Source organism: Brassica napus, chromosome A9, assembly GCF_020379485.1.
Source record: "Brassica napus cultivar Da-Ae chromosome A9, Da-Ae, whole genome shotgun sequence".
Taxonomy (NCBI): Eukaryota; Viridiplantae; Streptophyta; class Magnoliopsida; order Brassicales; family Brassicaceae; genus Brassica; species Brassica napus.
This window is the reverse complement of record NC_063442.1, coordinates 6,948,545-6,967,539: the sequence shown is the minus strand read 5'-3', so window position 1 is coordinate 6,967,539 and position 18,995 is coordinate 6,948,545. Positions and strand designations below refer to the sequence as shown.

The 18,995-nt window shown below is 33.1% G+C and overlaps 1 protein-coding gene across 1 annotated transcript; it reads right to left on the bottom strand.

Moving 5' to 3' along the window:
• Nucleotides 1–538: 538 nt before the first annotated feature.
• Nucleotides 539–6,476, bottom strand: LOC106441664 (ATPase 1, plasma membrane-type). Its single transcript, XM_013883455.3, has 16 exons — nucleotides 6,124–6,476; nucleotides 4,793–4,912; nucleotides 4,456–4,692; nucleotides 3,599–4,360; nucleotides 3,407–3,529; nucleotides 3,226–3,330; nucleotides 2,987–3,131; nucleotides 2,732–2,896; nucleotides 2,410–2,648; nucleotides 2,284–2,316; nucleotides 2,119–2,200; nucleotides 1,877–2,037; nucleotides 1,594–1,767; nucleotides 1,306–1,488; nucleotides 1,023–1,204; nucleotides 539–940 (listed from the first exon to the last, which is right to left on the bottom strand). The coding sequence occupies exons 1-16, from the start codon at nucleotides 6,163–6,165 to the stop codon at nucleotides 844–846; spliced, it is 2,850 nt and encodes a 949-aa protein (XP_013738909.2). The 5' UTR covers nucleotides 6,166–6,476; the 3' UTR covers nucleotides 539–843.
• Nucleotides 6,477–18,995: the final 12,519 nt, after the last annotated feature.

Sequence of the window (18,995 nt, the reverse complement as noted above, 5' to 3'; positions counted from 1 at the left end):
CGAACCAAACCCGAATGGGTATCCGAACACCTACTCCTGGATATTTCTGTATACATTGAGATTTTAACTTCCTTTTCATTTGTGAACTATATAATAATTTTTGTTTCATATTTATATACATCATAATAATTGACACAGTATAAGAATTTGTCTGGAATACTTCCACTTATTGATGACTATATTTTATTATTTTCTTGTTATAATTAATTAAAGAATACAAATGACACTCCAAGGCTTAGAGAAAGTGAAATACATTCGAGAAATAATGACACAATGGAGGTTCCTATCAGATTACAAAGAGCAAGTGGTATGATTTGAAGTCATCATCAATATCTTTGCACGTGTATTGAGTCACTCTTGAATTTTCCTAAACCCCACTACGATCTCAATGTATCTCACTTCTCACATGATAGACGTCTTTGATCTTTGTACACAAGCAAATATATACAGGATCAATGTTTTTATTATAGGATTAAATTAATTAACATTGTTCAAATATTAGGTATGAAGATCAAATATATAAGAGAAACGGAGAAAGTAGTAACAATTAATAAGCTCACATTAGGCCATTAGAAAAAAGGTGTAGCCAAAGTGCCAAAACACCAAGGCGAGAGAGCCTTGTTTCTTCAAAGGCAAATTTTGCAAAGCTCGACGTAAAAGTTTAAGAACAATGACTAAGAATGAAAAGAGTTATTTGGAAGAGTTATGACAATACACAAAGAGTTCTCTTCCCTCTACTACGATCTTAAAAAGAGAGACTTGTGAAGAAGAAGAAGAAATAAAAAAAGAGAGTCATGATGGGTTGGTTTTGGTACAGTCTGTGTTGTGCAACTGCAACTATAACTACACGGTGTAGTGATGTCCTGCTGTATCAATGTCCAAGCCCTTTAGCTTTGCGACTGATTCCACATGTCCCTTCAGTGTGTGAAGCTCCCTAAGCCTGTCACAACAAAAGCATTCACTAATTAGAATCAAGCAAACTCCAGTTTCTTCCATTGAGATCGATTAATCAAAGTGCTTACCTGGCTATTTCGGCTCTTCTCTTGGCTTGCTCAGCAATCTCAGACAGCTCTCTGTAGCCTCCTTTCTCTGGGAAGATGTTAACTTCTTCTTTTGGCTGCAGACCGTGCAGTGTCCTCTGAGCTTGTGCCCATTGAGCTTCTCTTTCTCCAATACCGTAATCTTTCTTGGTCGTGAAAGCAGTCTGTTTAAAAGTAACAGCAGAAGCAATTAGCATAAGATTTACCATCAGGATGTAAAAAGCGATGAAAGAGAGAGAGAAGAGAGAGAGTTATTTGTGTGTACCCTGTTGTCAAACATGCTGGTCCAAGCCTTTCCACTCAAAATGTATCGAATGGCAAACTTCAAAAGGTCTTGCGGGAAGTATGTTACAATACTGTAAATCCAAATCACACCAGCCCATCCCCAACCGATACCCTTCACCTTTGCAAATGTCCAGTCCGCATACACTGCAATCAAAGTCGCAACCTGCGTTTGGGAAGAAGAGTCAGATGGAATTCATTCAATGGATTTCTTTTCTTCAAAGTGTACCAGATAGAATTCCTGAAAAGATGAGTGTTTGATTGTTCTTACAAGCTGTGCAATGACGAAGGCAATCATCAGAAGCGCCCCAGGACGTTCAACGAACGACCAGCTCCTTGACCTCGTGACGAAGATAAGCGCTTGACTGATGATACTAACTTGTAGGTATACAGCACCCATTAGCTCATCGTTGTTGTCCCTGATTGACCTCACACCAAATTTGTCCTGCAAATCAAAGAGTGAAGTTTAGTTTCATAGGCAATATTTATCTATATTAGTACCTGAAGCGCCTTTACCAATAAAGAAACAAAAGAGAGATGGTGATGATGATTACCGAGAAAAAGTCAGTCTTGTGAATGGCCCAGAAGAAAATCACACTCATAACAGCTTGGTAACCTCCCAACACAATTCCAGTGGCGAAAATTTCTCTGAGCTTCCAGCTATCAGGCGTAGGAGATGGCTTAACTCTGTCCTTTGAAATTGTCATGATAGTACCTACAAGATAGAAACATATACATAAGATCCTGCATATAAAGTATTAGGAGGCTATATAGTAAACTAAAGCCATTTGCTCACCGTCATTAAGGATGGCAATAATCAGAACCATGAAAGCTGAGAAGTCAAATTCCCATATCAGAGCAATAAGCATGAAACCAAACTGCAAAGTGTAACGCAATATGATCAGTACACAAAATAAAACTCATGCTACACAAGAGATAGATATATGGGGTGTCTACTTACCACAATACGGATTGTGATTGAGACTGCATAAATCTGTAATAATCACGAAAAAAGGAAGTTATTAGTTTCTGCCAAGGAACGCAAGTCGTGGGCATATTATAAGAACATAATTAAGAAAATGCTCACGGTATAGTTCTTCATTCTCTGGAAGATAGCTCTACTAGTGAGCACTGCACTGATGATAACACTCAATCCAGGTTCGGTAAGAACAATATCTGAAGCACCTCGAGCAGCATCTGTTGCATCGGCCACAGCAATACCAATGTCAGCTTTCTTCAAAGCAGGAGCATCGTTGACACCATCACCAGTCATTCCAACAATGTGTTTCCTCTCTTGCAGCTTTTTCACAATCTCATATTTGTGTTCTGCAATAAGAAACATAAGAAGCTTAACAAGACTTTTTTTAACGAACATATGATGAGGTTTAAAATCGAAAGCAAGTTATAACCTGGAAAGACGCCAGCAAACCCATCAGCCTTCTCGATCAACTCCTCAACAGGAATGGACGCAATGTTCGAGTCCTTGTCAGTACCGAGAAGAGCGGCAGACGGATACATGTTGGTTCCCATTCCAAGCCTGCGACCGGTTTCCTTACCAATAGCAAGTTGATCACCTTGCAACGTAGTTAAAGCGCATGTCAGGGGAAAACATCTACATAGCCATGGATTTCAAGAAATAGAAGATGATGAATAAGTATAGTTACCGGTGATCATCTTAACGTTAACACCAAGATTCAGAGCCCTACGAATGGTTTCAGCACTGTCGTGTCTTGGAGGGTCAAAGAGAGGCAACAAGCCAACAAATTCCCATGGTGCACCTGGACTTTCTTTTGTTTTCTCGGGGACCACCTAAAAAGGAATAAGAACAAACAGCTGAACATTTGTTTCCATGCCAAAAAGGCAAAAGAAGTCTGAAGGCATAAGATCAATGGTAAATAAGTACCTGACGAGCAACTGCCAGTGACCTAAGACCGCGCTCCGCGTACTTGTCCATACAACCGAAAACCTTCTTCCTAAGGTCAGGCCTGGCATTGGCTAGGTCGAGGATCTGTGGGAAAATCGAATTAGTAGACAGAATGAAGGAAGAAACTAACATTTTCAGAGGAAAGTTGAAGATTCATTACCTGCTCAGGAGCACCTTTGCTGACTCTGTGCCAGTTACCATCCGAATCGATGTAAGTCAAAGCCGTTCTCTTGTCCACAGGGTTGAATGGAAGGAAGTGAACCTCCCTGATTCCAGCTCGTGCCTACGAAAATCCAAGTGGAACATAAGAAATTGTTTGGATCCTAAACTACAGAAGTAATTCAAACTATACCTCTTTTGGATCCGCAAGCATTCCAACCATGGCTGCATCAATAGCATCCTGGTTCTCAATCCTAGAAGCCATGGCCGCAAATAATAGGACTTGGTCTTTCTCTACGCCCTTGCAGAAAACTTCAACCAAGTTCTTATCCACACTCAATTTATTGAGGGTTAGTGTCCCTGTTTTGTCACTGCACAGGACATCCATTCCTGCCATTTCTTCTATGGCAGTCATACGTTTGGTGATGGCACCCTGCTGAGACAACCTGTGAGACCCGATAGCCATAGTCACGGACAAGACCGTTGGCATAGCAATGGGGATACCACCGATCAAGAGGACCAACAGGTTGTCAATACCATCTCTGTACTTCCTCCTCTGAATAGGGTACATGACGATTATTTCAATCACGATACCAATAGCAATTGAACAGATGCAGAAGTTTCCAATGGATGTAAGAACTTTCTGGAAGTGCCCAACTTGGTTAGTGCTGTCTACAAGGTGAGCAGCTTTACCAAAGAAGGTGTGAACTCCTGTAGCTATAACAACAGCTTCGATTTCTCCTTGTTTACAAGTTGAACCAGAGAAAACTTCTTGACCCGGGTGCTTTGTCACAGGAAGGGACTCTCCAGTTAGAGCAGACTGATCAACCTTTAAAGGATCACCTTCGAGAAGACGGGCATCGGCTGGGATAATGTCTCCAAGTTTAATGCTAACAATATCACCTGGGACAAGAATAGCAGCCTCTTGTTCACTCCATTTTCCATCCCTAAGCACCTGGGAAACAGAAACATCCAACAAAAGAAAACAAACAGACAGGTTAAAGCTCGTCATGTACAATAACAAAGGCACGGCATTGTGCAACACATTACCTTGGTTTTAGGAGCAAGACCAGCCATGAGAGCAGCTGCAGCATTTCCGGCATTGTTTTCTTCAATGAAACTGATTGTGGAGTTGATAACAAGCAGACAGATGATACCAACAAAATCTTGCCAATCCGGAGGTCTGCCATCACCATTGGCCAAAGCAATGGCCATGATGGCCGCAGCTTCCATAACCCATGAAAGCGGATTCCACATGAACCCCAGAAACTTGAGAATTTTGCTTTCCTGTTTATTTTCAATGAATAGATTTAACCTCGTTAGTTCCCTACAAAACCAAAAGCTTTCTAATATCAGAAGACAGCTAATGCTTAAGTCAAACTCAAACCTTCTTCTCTTCGAGCTTGTTGGGGCCAAAAATCTGAATCCTGTCCTCCCCTTCCTGCGTCGTCAACCCTTCCCTTGTACATTTTAGCTGCTGGAAAACTTCCTCGATCGGAATTTTCTCCTGAAAATCCAACCAAGTTTCAATCAGTAATTAATCATATAAAGGATTGGTGTAACATCTTCAAACAAAACATAAAAGGGTAAAAAAAAGTCAAAACTTTAATAGTTTCATACAAATCTCAAGAAGTGACGTTGACTCAAGTTACTGACAATGGAAGTTAAAAGGAATCTGGCAGTGGAGGAAGCAGGGGACCACCACCACGCCGACTACTAATACTAACAATACACGTGTTTAGAGACGTGTCACACACGCGACTCGTGATTCCCTCCACGAAAGGTGGCTACTTTCCGGCGTGAAAGCCAAGGTCCGGTTAAGGGTATTTCAGTCATCAAACCACCGACAACTAAACTCAAGAAACGAATTGATTTTTACAGTCTACGAGGCAATTCAAAGTAGGTTCGTTTGAATAACGTTTTGCTAAAAGTCAAAGAAGCTAAAACGGGTACATAAAATTCTAAAATTTCTAAATTTCTTAGAGAACCAAAATTTCATTTTTCTAAACTTCTAAAACTCTCGAGAACCAAAATTATAAAAACTTTAACTATTTGTATTTTTATGGGTGGAAAATATAATATTTAAGGAGCTGGTTTTCAGAAAAGGTATAAATAAAAAATAAATAAATAAATAAAGAGTCTTTCACAAGCAAAATAAAATAAACCTTTTAATTAATACATGAAAAGACTTTATTGCGACGTAGCTTAGCTTCACCACTAAAAGACGCTCTGTTTTTCTTTCTTATCTGTTTTTTTTTCAAAGATCAGTGTCTTCACATGTGTATAGTTTTGCGTGGATCAACTTTTTTCTTGATGAACAGTAACAACTGTGCTTTGTTTTAGGGTCTAATTAAATCTCGAATAAAGTTTAGTTTTTCACTTTATATCTCGAATAAAGTTCATGTCTTTTATGATCAGTTTCCCTAAAAATTCTCAAGTTTTTATCTTTATCAAAACAAAAAATATTTATTGAAAATCCTTGAAAATAGCAACTAAAATCATCTGAAAATCAGGGGAAAATCGTTTCGAAAACTTCCCAAAATTAAAAAGAAAAAAAATTAGCATCCTATTCAAGAATAAGAATCATCAGACAACGAAATCATCGAAAGAGAGAAAATCGTCCTATTCTCTCAGTCAAGCAAATCGTCGAACACTTTGAGTGCATGATCAATCACAAAACAATCGATTAAAAGAGAAAATTAGGAAACGGAACCATACCAGATCAACAGTTTCGTTCTTGATATCCTCGAGACCTGACATCTCTCTCCTTCGTTCTCGGAGATGTCCAAAACGGCGTCTCCCTCAGTCGTTTCACCACTCAATCACACACACCAGAGAGAGAGAGAAGTATGCAGGTGAAGCGAGCTTCTGTTGCAAACCTGAACGTCTTCTCCTTTTTAAAAACGACTTGAAACGACAGGGTCCTTCATCGTTCTGGGCTCATGTGGGTCCCGTACCAGACTTTTTAATTTACCCTCTTTTATTTTATTTTATTTTATTATTCTAGTTTGGGCTCTTTACAACTTTGCTTATGGTTTGGTGTTCATCAATGGTTCTTGATTTATTACTGGATCCCTTCTCACATGGAAAACGTATTTGACATTTTATATCTCGTTTGAATAATTAGAATCAGATATTGGGGTTGTTGCTTTGGTGCTATGCACTGCCAAAATTTAGTCGAAAGTCTTATATATTAACCAATTAAATTTACTTTCTTTTTCAAAAAATGTTAACGCAAAACTTTTTTTTAGATTTGGAGGTGATTGGTTGAGCCGTAGGAAGTGACTTTACCTTTAATTTTCATCTACAACCTTAAATATTATCAATCATGTTTTATCTTGGTTTTTAAAGGTACAACCAAAAAACTAAAGTTACAGCAAAAATATACAAAAAATGGTTGTAAAAATCTTATTTTCTAAAGTTTCATCTTTTTAGCTGTAGGAAATTTTAAAGCTACATCCCTTAAAGCTAAATCAAAAAATTCTACAGACTAAGGGCATGACTGGTTTTCCCGCTACCACCCGCAAACGCAGCTTTTGCAGTTGCTAGCGGTTGACAGCGTTTCGAAACAATCATACAAACCGCTACAAATCGCTTCAAACCGCTCCGAACCTCTTAAAATCAAAAGCTGGTTCCAGCTAGCGTTTGCGGTTGCGGGAGGATAATTTTTTTTCATTTTTTTTCAAAAACCATGTAAATACAAAAATAAAAATAAAAGTAAAAATTTTAAATTGGAATTATAAAAATACTAAAATATATCTATTATATTTTAAATAATATTATAAAATTTTAAAATAAAAATATTTTCTATAATATTAAAAATGTAAAACTATAACTTTCTAATTATAATTTTCATATTTATTATAATATTATAATTTTTGATATTTTTTATAATTATATAAAATATAAATATTGTTAATTTATTATTTAACCGCTGTTGTATTTGGTAGTTAACCAGTCATAAGTATCCCGCAAACGCACAAATTTCTAACCACCGAACCAGTCGTACAAATCTCTTAAAACCGCTGGAAACCGCAACCACCCGCATCCGCAAACTCCCGCAACCGCAACCGCTGTGTTTGAACCAATCAGGCTCTAAATTCTAAAGTAAATTTTCTACACTTACAGTCCAACCAATCACCCCAAAATATAACTATGAAAAAATTTATTTCCAGAGAAAAAAAATAGTGCTTTACAAAATTACATCAAATAAGCTACAGTAAATAATTATTTTTGTCATCAGCAAACACACAGACTCATGACGACTCCGCAAACCAATTTGGTAGCTCTAAATTCATATGGATGACAAATGTCGATTGTTTCCTAACATTGCGTGTAAAACTATTTATCTTTAAATTCACCATTCTTTTTATATAAGGAGCTCGGAAGAGTGTAAACTGCCTTTCAGAATCTTGATATCTTCTAAGTGATTAGCAAAAACATGCAATTCTTCACCAATTGAAAACAATATGTTGCAAATGTGACCTGATACTGACATAAATTCTTCAGCATTATATTTCTCAAATAAGCGCTCTACTTCCGGATGAAGGGGTGAATGACTAGCTCGAGTATTTTGTGCCCCCAATAATCCATCGAAACCTTCTAGAGTGTTATACCAACCTTGTCCCGAATATAAATTATTATTTTTTCACGATCCATCTGTAAAACACCATCAGCCTTAAATTCCTTTGCTGCTTAAATTTTTCTTTACTGGTATACACCCTGATACGATTTTCCAGAGAAAATGCTTGATTTTTGGTGGACAACGTAATTTCTAATAATATGCCTTAAGAGCATCAACCGAAGGTCCATATAGTACTGGTGGCTTTTCTCTGTCAGGATATCCACTTCATTTAGTATCCAGATTTCACCGTATATTTCTCATTATTCGTAAAGTGCCAACCATTTCTCTCAGACATCTGAATCCTACTTAGATGCATACTCTGAACAATTTGTATATCTTGAGGATCCACAAGAGACTGAATTGCATGTAAGTTCCATGTACGTGATGTCGTGTTGATGAGGGAATCCACTGCAAGATTGGGAAGAAATATTTTGTTGATTACTATTTGTTGGTCTTGGGCGAGTGGTTGAAAACCAAGGATCATTCCATACTGAAATAGATGATCCAGATCCCATCCTTTTGATTAGTATTTCTACAGTAAATAAATATATAGCTTATTTTTTCAGTAAAAAAATAAGAAGCTACAGCTCATTTCAAACACCCTTATTATATTTTTCTGGTGGTTGAGATTCAAATTTTATTATTTGTTTTGATTTTGGAACCGATCGATGATGTAATTTACACTATTTTATAAAATAGAAACTTTAGAATTTAAAGCTGTAAAATTTAAGAGAAAACAACAGGGATCTCGTGATGGGTAGTAAGGGAACGACCTTGGAATGTCAACATGTTTCCGATTTTGATCGACATGTTGCAATAAAATTAAGTCACATTGTTCCTAAACAATCACATAAATATAGGTCATTGCTTTATGTCCATTTGAATTTCTGGAGAGAGAAAAACTATCTTATGGACTGCAACTTCCCTGAATATTAGTATGGACCCTTCCATAGACCATGAATACTCGTTAATAAAAAAAATTAAAAAAATTCCAGAACTGTCTATATTATTAAAACATAAACATTTTTAAAATCTAGTATAAAAAGATTGTTGAACCTATGTATAACTATTTGTTATTATTTTTAGTCCTACTATTAGTTATTCTAACTATACAATATTTTACATATTTTAAATAAATTTTGTTATTACTCCTCATTTCACATGAATACGTGATAACACTTTTTCTCTAAAAATATTTCAATACCTACTGTTATGATTGTTGGGGAATCACATTATATACTATATATGATGTTCAATAATGGACTTGCAAAATTTAGACATTAATTATTAAAATAAGTTAGCATATATCATACAACATATTATACCATATGATTTCACATGATATAGCACCAAATTTTGAAAAATCAAATTTGATATAAAAAGAACTTTACCAACCCATCTGTTAAAAACAAAATTATATATATATATTATGTTAAATTATTTTTATTTTAAATAATTTATAGTATAATTTTTTTATCTGATAAAAATTTTAAAGGTATTAAAACCCTATAAATCTATACTATAGAAAAAGCCAAAAATATGCTAAGTAAATCTCAAGTCTCACCAACTCAACAAATGTAACTCTTAAAAAATGCACAAAAAATATAATGAGAGAGAATAGGCATGAGCATTTGGGTTTTTGGATTGGTACGAATTAGTTCATTTCGGTCCAGATCTGAAATTCTAGACATTTGGAACTAACTTGATATTTGAAAATTTTTGGTTCATGTACATAATTCAAATAAATGTAAAATACCTATTATTTGGGTACTTAAAGTGTCCAGCTTGGTTCGGATATTTAAAAACCAAAAATTACTCTTAAGTATCTGAAAACCTGAAAATACCAAAAAAGACTCTAAGTATCCAGACAGTTAAATTGGTTCATTCTTCTCTTTGGTATTAATATAGTAAGATAAAAAATTATATTAAAATATAGAAATTCATAGATTTGTTGATTGGTACCTTTCATGATACAATTTTTTTAAAAAAAGAATGTTAGTTTCGATCACTGTTCCACATATATTTCTATAGTGCCCTCTTCCACAAAAAGGTTTAGAGAAAAACTATTCTTTTATTGGTCATCAACATAAACAAACCTAACTAAAATTTTGCAAACTAAACTGGTAATTTGCATCCGTAAGAACGATGAAAGACCATTTTTTTTTCTGACACATCGCGCAAGACCGTTAGTCCTTGTATTCTGCGTCCGGAGTATATTAATAAGCTCTGAATGATGAAAAATTCCTTGTAGGATCTTGATGGCTTCCAAATAAGTTGCAAAAACATATCATTCTTCTGGTGCTGAAACCATCTTCACCAATTGAGAAATAATCTTTTGCAAATGTAACTTGAAACTGACATAGATTCCTCATATATTCTTTTGTCCATATGAGAGGTTATATCTCTGAGTGTAAAGGTGAAAGACTTGGTCTCGTATTCCTTTCTCCCATCAGTCCCTCAAAGTCTTCTAGCGTACTATACCAACCTTTTTCCCAAATAATTTTCCCGTTCTTTCCAGGACTCATCTGTAAAAACACTAGCGACCCGAAATTGAAGGTAAACTTGTCCTTTCCATCTCCATATATTGGGTGATTCCTTGTGTTATTGAAGCATGTGCCTCTATCCAAAGTAGTGATTCAGTCTCTGCTATATTTAGAGTATCTCTAGGGTGAACATATATATTACTAAAACCCTTGTTATTCTATCTTTTTCAGATATACCATAAAATCCATGAAATTTTTGATCTTTCATGTGCGGAAAAACCCTCCAATACAGATAATCCATGTTTGTAAAGAGCACCTGATAAGGAAAAGTGTTAGAATTTGATGGAATCTTAAAGAGAGCCCAAATTTGAACTTCCGAAAGACAATAAAAAACACTTGGTTTATTGATTCCTCGTTGGCTCAACATCGTGCACACTGAACATCACCTTATAATTATATACCTCTGGCACATAAATATTTCTTTACCGATTAACATTCCAAGACTAACTACCATAAAAATAGTTTATTTTCGCTGGGCATCAAACTTTCCAAGAGAAAGCTTTTAATAGGTTGACTGTGGGACCATGCAGTGGCAATGATCTTTCTCTGTTTACATATACTCTTTCTACTTGATAACCAGATTTCACTATATATTTTCCATTATTAGTGAAATGTCATACATCTTAATCTCTGTTCGGGAACGCGCTAGACGCTAGTCGGGTTGGGCCTAGCGCATAAAAAAAAATCAGGGATCGATCAAAAATTATGCGGGCAGAATTTTTAGATTGTTTACTATGTTATAAAACATGTTAATCTTTAATTGTGTATAACATTAATATATTTTCAGGTTTAAGACTATATAAAACACACAGATAGAATATATAAACTTAATATAGTGTAATTTTTATCAAAATTATGAATATAAATAATATTTATAAAATTTTAGATCAAAAAAATAAATAAAAATATTATTAAAAATAAAATAGAAATAATTAAATAATTAAAAAAAGATTAGGCGGCTAGGCAATCATTTAGGCGGTCTAGGCGAAAAATATCAGATGTCCAATTTTTAAACCGATTTGACATTAATCGGGGCGGAAGAGTGAGGCGTAGTGCCCAGACGGCCGATTTTTAGGACAGGGATCTTAATCAACCATCTGAATCTAACTGGGTGTACTTTATATATTTTTGCATCTCCTGGATCCACCAAAAAAAAAAACAAATTACCTATAAATTCCATGAACATGGTATTGACGAGAAAATCTACCGTAAGATTCGGGTATAGATTTTGTTAATTACTGTTTGTTGGTATCGGACTGGATGAAAATATTTAGATGACATGGGTCGTGTTACAATTTATAAAGATATTTATAAGAAATTAAAAATTTCATATATTTGTAGTCATATGTTCTGAGTTTCATTATTGTGTGGCTTTAAAGGATGTTAATGAAGCAATGGCTCTTCCAATGTGCCTCATGGCAAGGTCAGCAATTGCTGGAACGATTCACATGTTGTTAGTATTATTTTATTTTACATTTGACGAAAGTTGTTCCTAACATTATTTATTCATCGATATCGCTAAGGAGGTATTGACTTCTGATCATGTTGGGTCCCTCAATAATGCACCTCCCCTACGTAATTGTATTTATATTTTCATGAATTAGTTTTTTTTTTGTTACTGAAAAGTAAAAAACTATTAACTACGTATTTGTATTTATAATTTCATTAATTCGTTTTTTTGTTACTGAAAAGTAAAAACTATTAACTGTTTTAACCAAAGATTAGCAGAATTCTGGATTTTTTTTCTGAACCGATGAAACCAATTTTTTTTGGTTTTTGATTCATTTTCGGTTTGATTCAGTAAATTTAAAATTTTGATTTTCGCTTCAGTTCGACAATTGTTTACTTTTTCTTTTTTCAAAAAAAAAATTATAATCAAATTATATAAAAATTTAAACTAAAAAACTAAATGTAATCAAAATTTCTGAATTTATTTGAATTTTTGTTAAATTATTTTTTTTAAAAATTGGACTATATTATGTAGGATTTTCAAAAACTAAAATAACTGAATTTTGAAGCAAATTTAATTTCGAAATAATTCAATAAAATTTAGGTTAAACTGGACTAACTAAGAACTTAATTGAACTAACCGAAAACTAAACTAAACAAACCGGAAAACCCTAATTAACTGAACCCGAATGCCGAAGCAGAAACTACTTTGCTTGTCAAAATTTGAATCGCTTTTATATTCTTGGAAATCTTGGTGACACACTGGTAGAAATAAAACTGGAAACAACGACTATAGTTGTTTTTAAAATAAACTTATAAGTAGAATTGTTGTTTCTTTTCCCTTTCTATATACTAACCATTTAATGATCATGCATAATAGCAAAATTAATATTCGATAATATTTTTAGAAATTAATATTTTCCGGATAATCAACAAGATAGAGTGTGGGACGAGCTTGCAACCACGAGTTGACCCATATCCTAATGAGAGAAAATTTGATAATTTAACACCAGAATTTATCATCAATCCAATTTTCTTAAGTTAACATGATATTTCACCATTTGTCCTTTCTTCTAAACCTTACTTAATAAACCAATTTTTTTAAATATATTAGTGATTCTGTTGACCGATTTATATTTCTGAATAGTTCTAGATTTTATCTAATTATAAAAGTTACCAAAACTAGTATATACCCCCATTTCGGCAATTTCCTCTGTATCGTATCTAATTATAAAAGTTACCAAAACTAATTATAAAAGTTACCAAAACTAGTATAGAATTCTGCAAACATGTACGGTCTCTCACGCCTCCGTCAAACTCGAGATAAGTAAAGAGTTGAATCAGTGGAATAGATGAGTTGAATCAGTGGAATTCCTTACTGACTGCAAGCCTGTGATAGATGAGTTGAATCAGTGGAATACTGCAATAACCATCAAGATTGTTCGTAACACAGAGATCACCTCTATGATACAGGACATGTGGAACTTTCAAATATAATAGGTTTTCTTTTTCTTATGTTTCCAGATCACATATCAGTGAAGTTGATGTATTAGCTAAGAAGGCTAGAATTAGTAAGCAAAACTATATTGTAAAATGGTTCTCCTAATTAATAAATGAAAACGTTGACAAAAAAAGATGTCACTTTTTGTGGACTTCAAAAGAACTGTATAGAAACCCCCAAGTTGTAATGTTTCTGTAATTGCATATAAAAAAAAGGGAATTTGCGGTGGATGACCATAAAAACAAATTTAATTAGGTATATGGATATGTCACTGTTCATTTTTCATAATGCCAGTAGTAACCCTATTCTATCTTGTAGATATGCACAAACATAAATCTGATACTTTTGTCTTTATCTTTCGTGCATGCTTCTAAATTAATTATAGATTTTTTTTTTGAAACATAATCTAACTCTTCGTCTCTTTAGCTATCTCTCTTTATGTATCTTTCTCTTTATTTATTCTTCCTGATGTGATCATTCATCTTCCCTAAATAATGAACTGTTCCTTTATCGACGAAAGTTCTGATGAAATCATGTACTCTAAATTTTTCAATCGATACTTAATTTTTCTCTATTTTTTTGGTAAAAATCCAAGGATTTAGATATCTATTTTTCACGTGACATATCCTTTGATTCATCTCTCTATAAATGTGAACAATACAAGTATTTCACTCGCATATGCTCTGCTGTCGTGTTCCGTAAGCCTCTGATCTACTCCACCGCCGTATTCCCGTAAGCCTCCGCCTTTGCCTCTGCTGTCATCATTGTAATCCTCAGCTCCACCGCCGTGCTCCTGAAACCTCGTCTTCATTCTTCTTCTCATTTTATATCTATTCAATGTTTGATTTGCTTCGGCACTGCGTTTGGTGAGGAAGAAATGCGTCTTACTATTTTTTTTTGTGGTTGCTTTGCTTTATCTTCTTGTTTTTTTTTTGTTCGTTTGATGTGAAAAATAGAAAATTTGTGATGAATCTGAGGAACATTATCTTCTTTTTTTTCATTTTCGTGGCTATTATTAGTATGATCCGGTGAAAAGGATATTAATGTCATTGCACCACCATTTTCTTACCAAATCTGCAAATATAAAAAAGTTATGACCATCTACCTAATTACCAATCACTTCTTGTATATACACCAAAATAGACCAAAAAAAAATATTTATATTATTCATAGGGGTTTGAAAGAAGCAACATGAGAGAATATTGTTTCCTCAAAATAAAAATTATAAGAGACGAATTTTTACTCGATTAATTATTTTTTTTGCTAAATAAAAAAAATATTTGTTGTAAAAAACTGTTTAACCGATCATTATATTCTAGGGTAATTGCACCTAGTATACACAAAAAAAACAAAATTCACTAACTAACTAAAAACACCTCCTCTCTCCTACTTTCTCTTCCTATCTCTCTCTACTCTCTCTCTAAAAATTTAATTTCACTTTTTTTTTTGGCTATTTAGCAAATAAGCCATATATTCTATCTCATGACTACTAGTAGCGGTAGATATCTCATCTTTCACGAAAGAAAAAAGTTTCTCATTTTAGTATTTTATGACTTAAAACACTTAACTTTTACCGTTGGTGAATCTATAGACGGTTACAATTAATTCGAAACAAACGTCAACTGTCATTGATTGTGGTGCCTAGGGTTTAGGATGGGGACGTCATCTCTAAAACGTGAAACCTTACGGGACCGTTACTCGTTACGAAGCAGAAGAAGAATCTGTCTCTTTTTTTTTTTTACTACTAAGCTTTTAAGGAGCTGTCAATTACGAAGGTAACAGACAGATGCATCCAATCAAATCTTGCCATCTGTGCGGTCCACAGTAAATAATCGACGTGAAGAAAAAAGAAGAAGAAAAAGAAAAAGGCTATGTAGATCCGTGGTACTAACTACAGCTTCTGTGATTTTTAATACAACAAACCTAAATCCATTGAAACTCGTGATGTGTGAATCCACTTGAGCGTTGTCCAAAAAAAAAGTGAATCCACTTGAGCCAGACTCATGCAAAATATAATTGCTAAAAATAAAAACCAGTTAAAATAAAATACTTAAAACATAGTATTCCTTTGGGATGTTCAGGTTTAGAAATATAGGATCTGTTCATGAATTTTATATATTCGAATCGAGTTTGGTCTAGATCCTCAGGAGTTCAGATTGGATTCACAGAATCGTTTAGATTTGAGTTTCGAATATTTTGGGTATATATTAGTGGCGGAGCTAGATTTCACTTTTATAAGAGTCATTAGTCATTTATTACATGTAAAAAATACATAGAGAAGACTTGAACCTGTGACATATGGATCAAAAAGAGCGATCTTCACCAATTTACCACACAAGCCTAAAAACTTGTATTTATTGATTTCATGTGGGTCAGTTGACCCCATGCCTTGAAGAGCCACTGGTATATATCCGGTTCATATCGGATTTATATATAGAATACATGATATATGAACTACTGCAAAACAGATCCCTTCAGATATTTTGTAGAATTAGATCAGGTTTATATTCTGGTTCAAATTTTCAGATCCTAATTTTTTCAGCTAGCCCTAATTGGTGGTGCCTAGGTATTAGTTAAACTGTTAAGCACCCTTTTATAACCCAAGGTCATGTTCTAATACAACCAAAACATTATGAAACTGATTACATATTGTTGCAATGTTGTTTACAATATTGTTTTGGGAAAAAAATGGATACAAACTTTCGTTGACTTTTATGTGATTTTTAATTTTTGCATTGCTTATTGTTATATCATTTTTGGGCGATCGAGTCTTCTCTGATTCTGAAGATAACATAAAATTAGAATACAGATGATGAAACATACATACGTATATGTATGTGCCTGTGTGTGTAAAGGTTGGCTAAAGAGAGAAAGATCGGGCAAAATAGAACCAAGTCTAAAATGAAGATGGGTCATTGAGATGATAGACATCATTTAGACATATAATATTAGAAAAATCTAAGCTTTTTTGTCCCATCTTTCGGTTTCATGAAAGAGACCACATAACATATGATATGTTTATCCTTCAGTTTTTCTTTCTGCTTCTGCACATGTGTATGTAACCCACGCACGCACACAAATATATACAATACAATTAATTGTAGAACAACAAGAGTCCAATAATAGGATGACATGTGCACCAATTATATTCATGTAGTTCAACACATTATAGCAAAGTACGTCAGTGGTTATTACTTTACATGTCATGTTGGGAAAACTATAACAAGATATTATTAAGTCCAAGTTCAGTGGATTGAAAATAGCAAATTCTATACTCTAAGAAACACATAAAAATGATAAACTTTTGTGAATTCCATAGTTCTCCATTTTTTTTTTGAATTTGTGAATTTATCCTAAATAACATCATTTGTAGCCAAAATTCATAATTATAATAATTTTAATTATATTAATTTTCTAGTTAACCTAAAAACACTAAATAATAATTTTCTAGTTAACCTAAAAACACTAAATAATGCTGTGTTTTGTTTTGTCGAAAAAAATGCTGTGTTTTGTTCATATTTTATTATTACTATTTTGTAGAACTTCATAAGATTTTTATGAATAGCATGCACATTAACGAGTTTAAACTCATGTTTATCATATGACAAATGCATAATACAAAAAGCCTTTAAAATGAATATTACAAAACCCGACCAATACTAGACTATATACAAGTACTGTCACTTGTTTTGGAATCCTAAATTTTATTTATTGATCTTTTTGTAACATCTAAGTTTTATTTGGTTAAAATACATAAACGATATAATTTTTTGAATACGAAACATTCTGATGGTAGAAATAATAAACTCAATTTTTTTTAAAAAGATCATTAATTTGGCTCAAAACAGTTAGATTTCGATGTTATACATTTAAAATGCATAAGCAACACAGAGTAATATTTATATATATATATAATCGAGCCATCTCAAATATCACTTTATAATATAATGTTGTACAAAGACCCATTGTTTTATTCCTATTCTTAAAATGCAGTACAAATGATTTCATAAGGTTGTTAATTTTTAAAACAAATTAATAAACGTTCAAAAACCAAATTGTAAAAATGTTCATAAAATTTTATGGCGTAAGATTTTACGAGAAATATCATGAAATATATAAAGGCTCTGTATGGAATTTTATGATATATCACAAAATATTAAGTTTCATAACTTGTCTATAAGATAGTTATGAAAATATTATAAACTTTCTAAATCAGTTTATATATAATGGTATTAAATATATTAATAATGTTTCTAAAAATAATATCAAATAAAGGGTAATTCTCAAACAGTTATAGAATTTGGAGATTTGAACTCTCTAAAGATTTGTTTGGGTTTTGGTCAAAAATCTCAGAGTTATAAATACCATAAATATATTAAATAGAATAAAAAGACTAATATGCCATCTTTTGGTAATTAGAAAAAAATTATTCAGATTTTTATCCGGCTGGTAGTAAATTATTTGGTGAAATAGTAAACCATTTACTTAGGTAGGTAACATGTCACTGTTGGCCCAATGAAAAAAAAATATTCAAAAATGTAACCAAACACATGGTAGAATGCTCTTACTTTTTTCCTATCTTTAGTGTTCTTTATTTCCAAGTAAACCAAGGAGACTAAGGTGTCCAGTTTCAGAGCAAAATAGAATATATTATATATATATATATATATATATATATATATATATATATATGAACCAAGAGATTAAAACAATAGAAGTATATAAAATAGATAAGATAAACATCGGCAGACTTTCTACTACATTCCAATTATGGATGGGCACGGATCGAATATCCGAGTTTTTAGGGGTATTCATGATCTGATACGTTTCATCCTAATAAATAATTATCTGATTTGATTCGATTAGTAGCTATCCAGATATATGGTGTCCCGGATATTTAGAAAATTATAGATATTTAACGGATATCTGATTCGATCCATGCAAATAAAATAAATGTAATAAATAAAAATATTATAAAACTTATATAAATATAACATTTATATAAATTATATATAAAATTATTAAATATATGCATAAAAAGGATCAGACTGGATATCGGTTTCTATAAATATTATAAATTTGTGATTTGCTTTTTTTGTGCCGATATTTTTTTTGAAAACTTTTTTTTAACGGATACTATATATTAGTATTTTATTTGCTTTGTAGATATGCATAACTTGATTTTTTTCTCTTCAAATCGAACGAATAACGAATCAAATCAAAATTACGGATATTTTGCTCGGGCCTAATTCCAATGAATCTTTCTACTTGATGACTGAAAAAGTATAAGAGTTGATTAGTGCACTGAATAAAAAAGGAACCCAAGTGGCAGTGAGGTGAAAACGAACCAAATAGAAGTGATCTCACTAAACAATTGTTTTATTATTAACTAAATTTTGATTCATGCTTTCAAATCGTGAAATTTTTTTTTGTCAAACAATATTATTTAATATAAATTATAAGTGTATTCCTA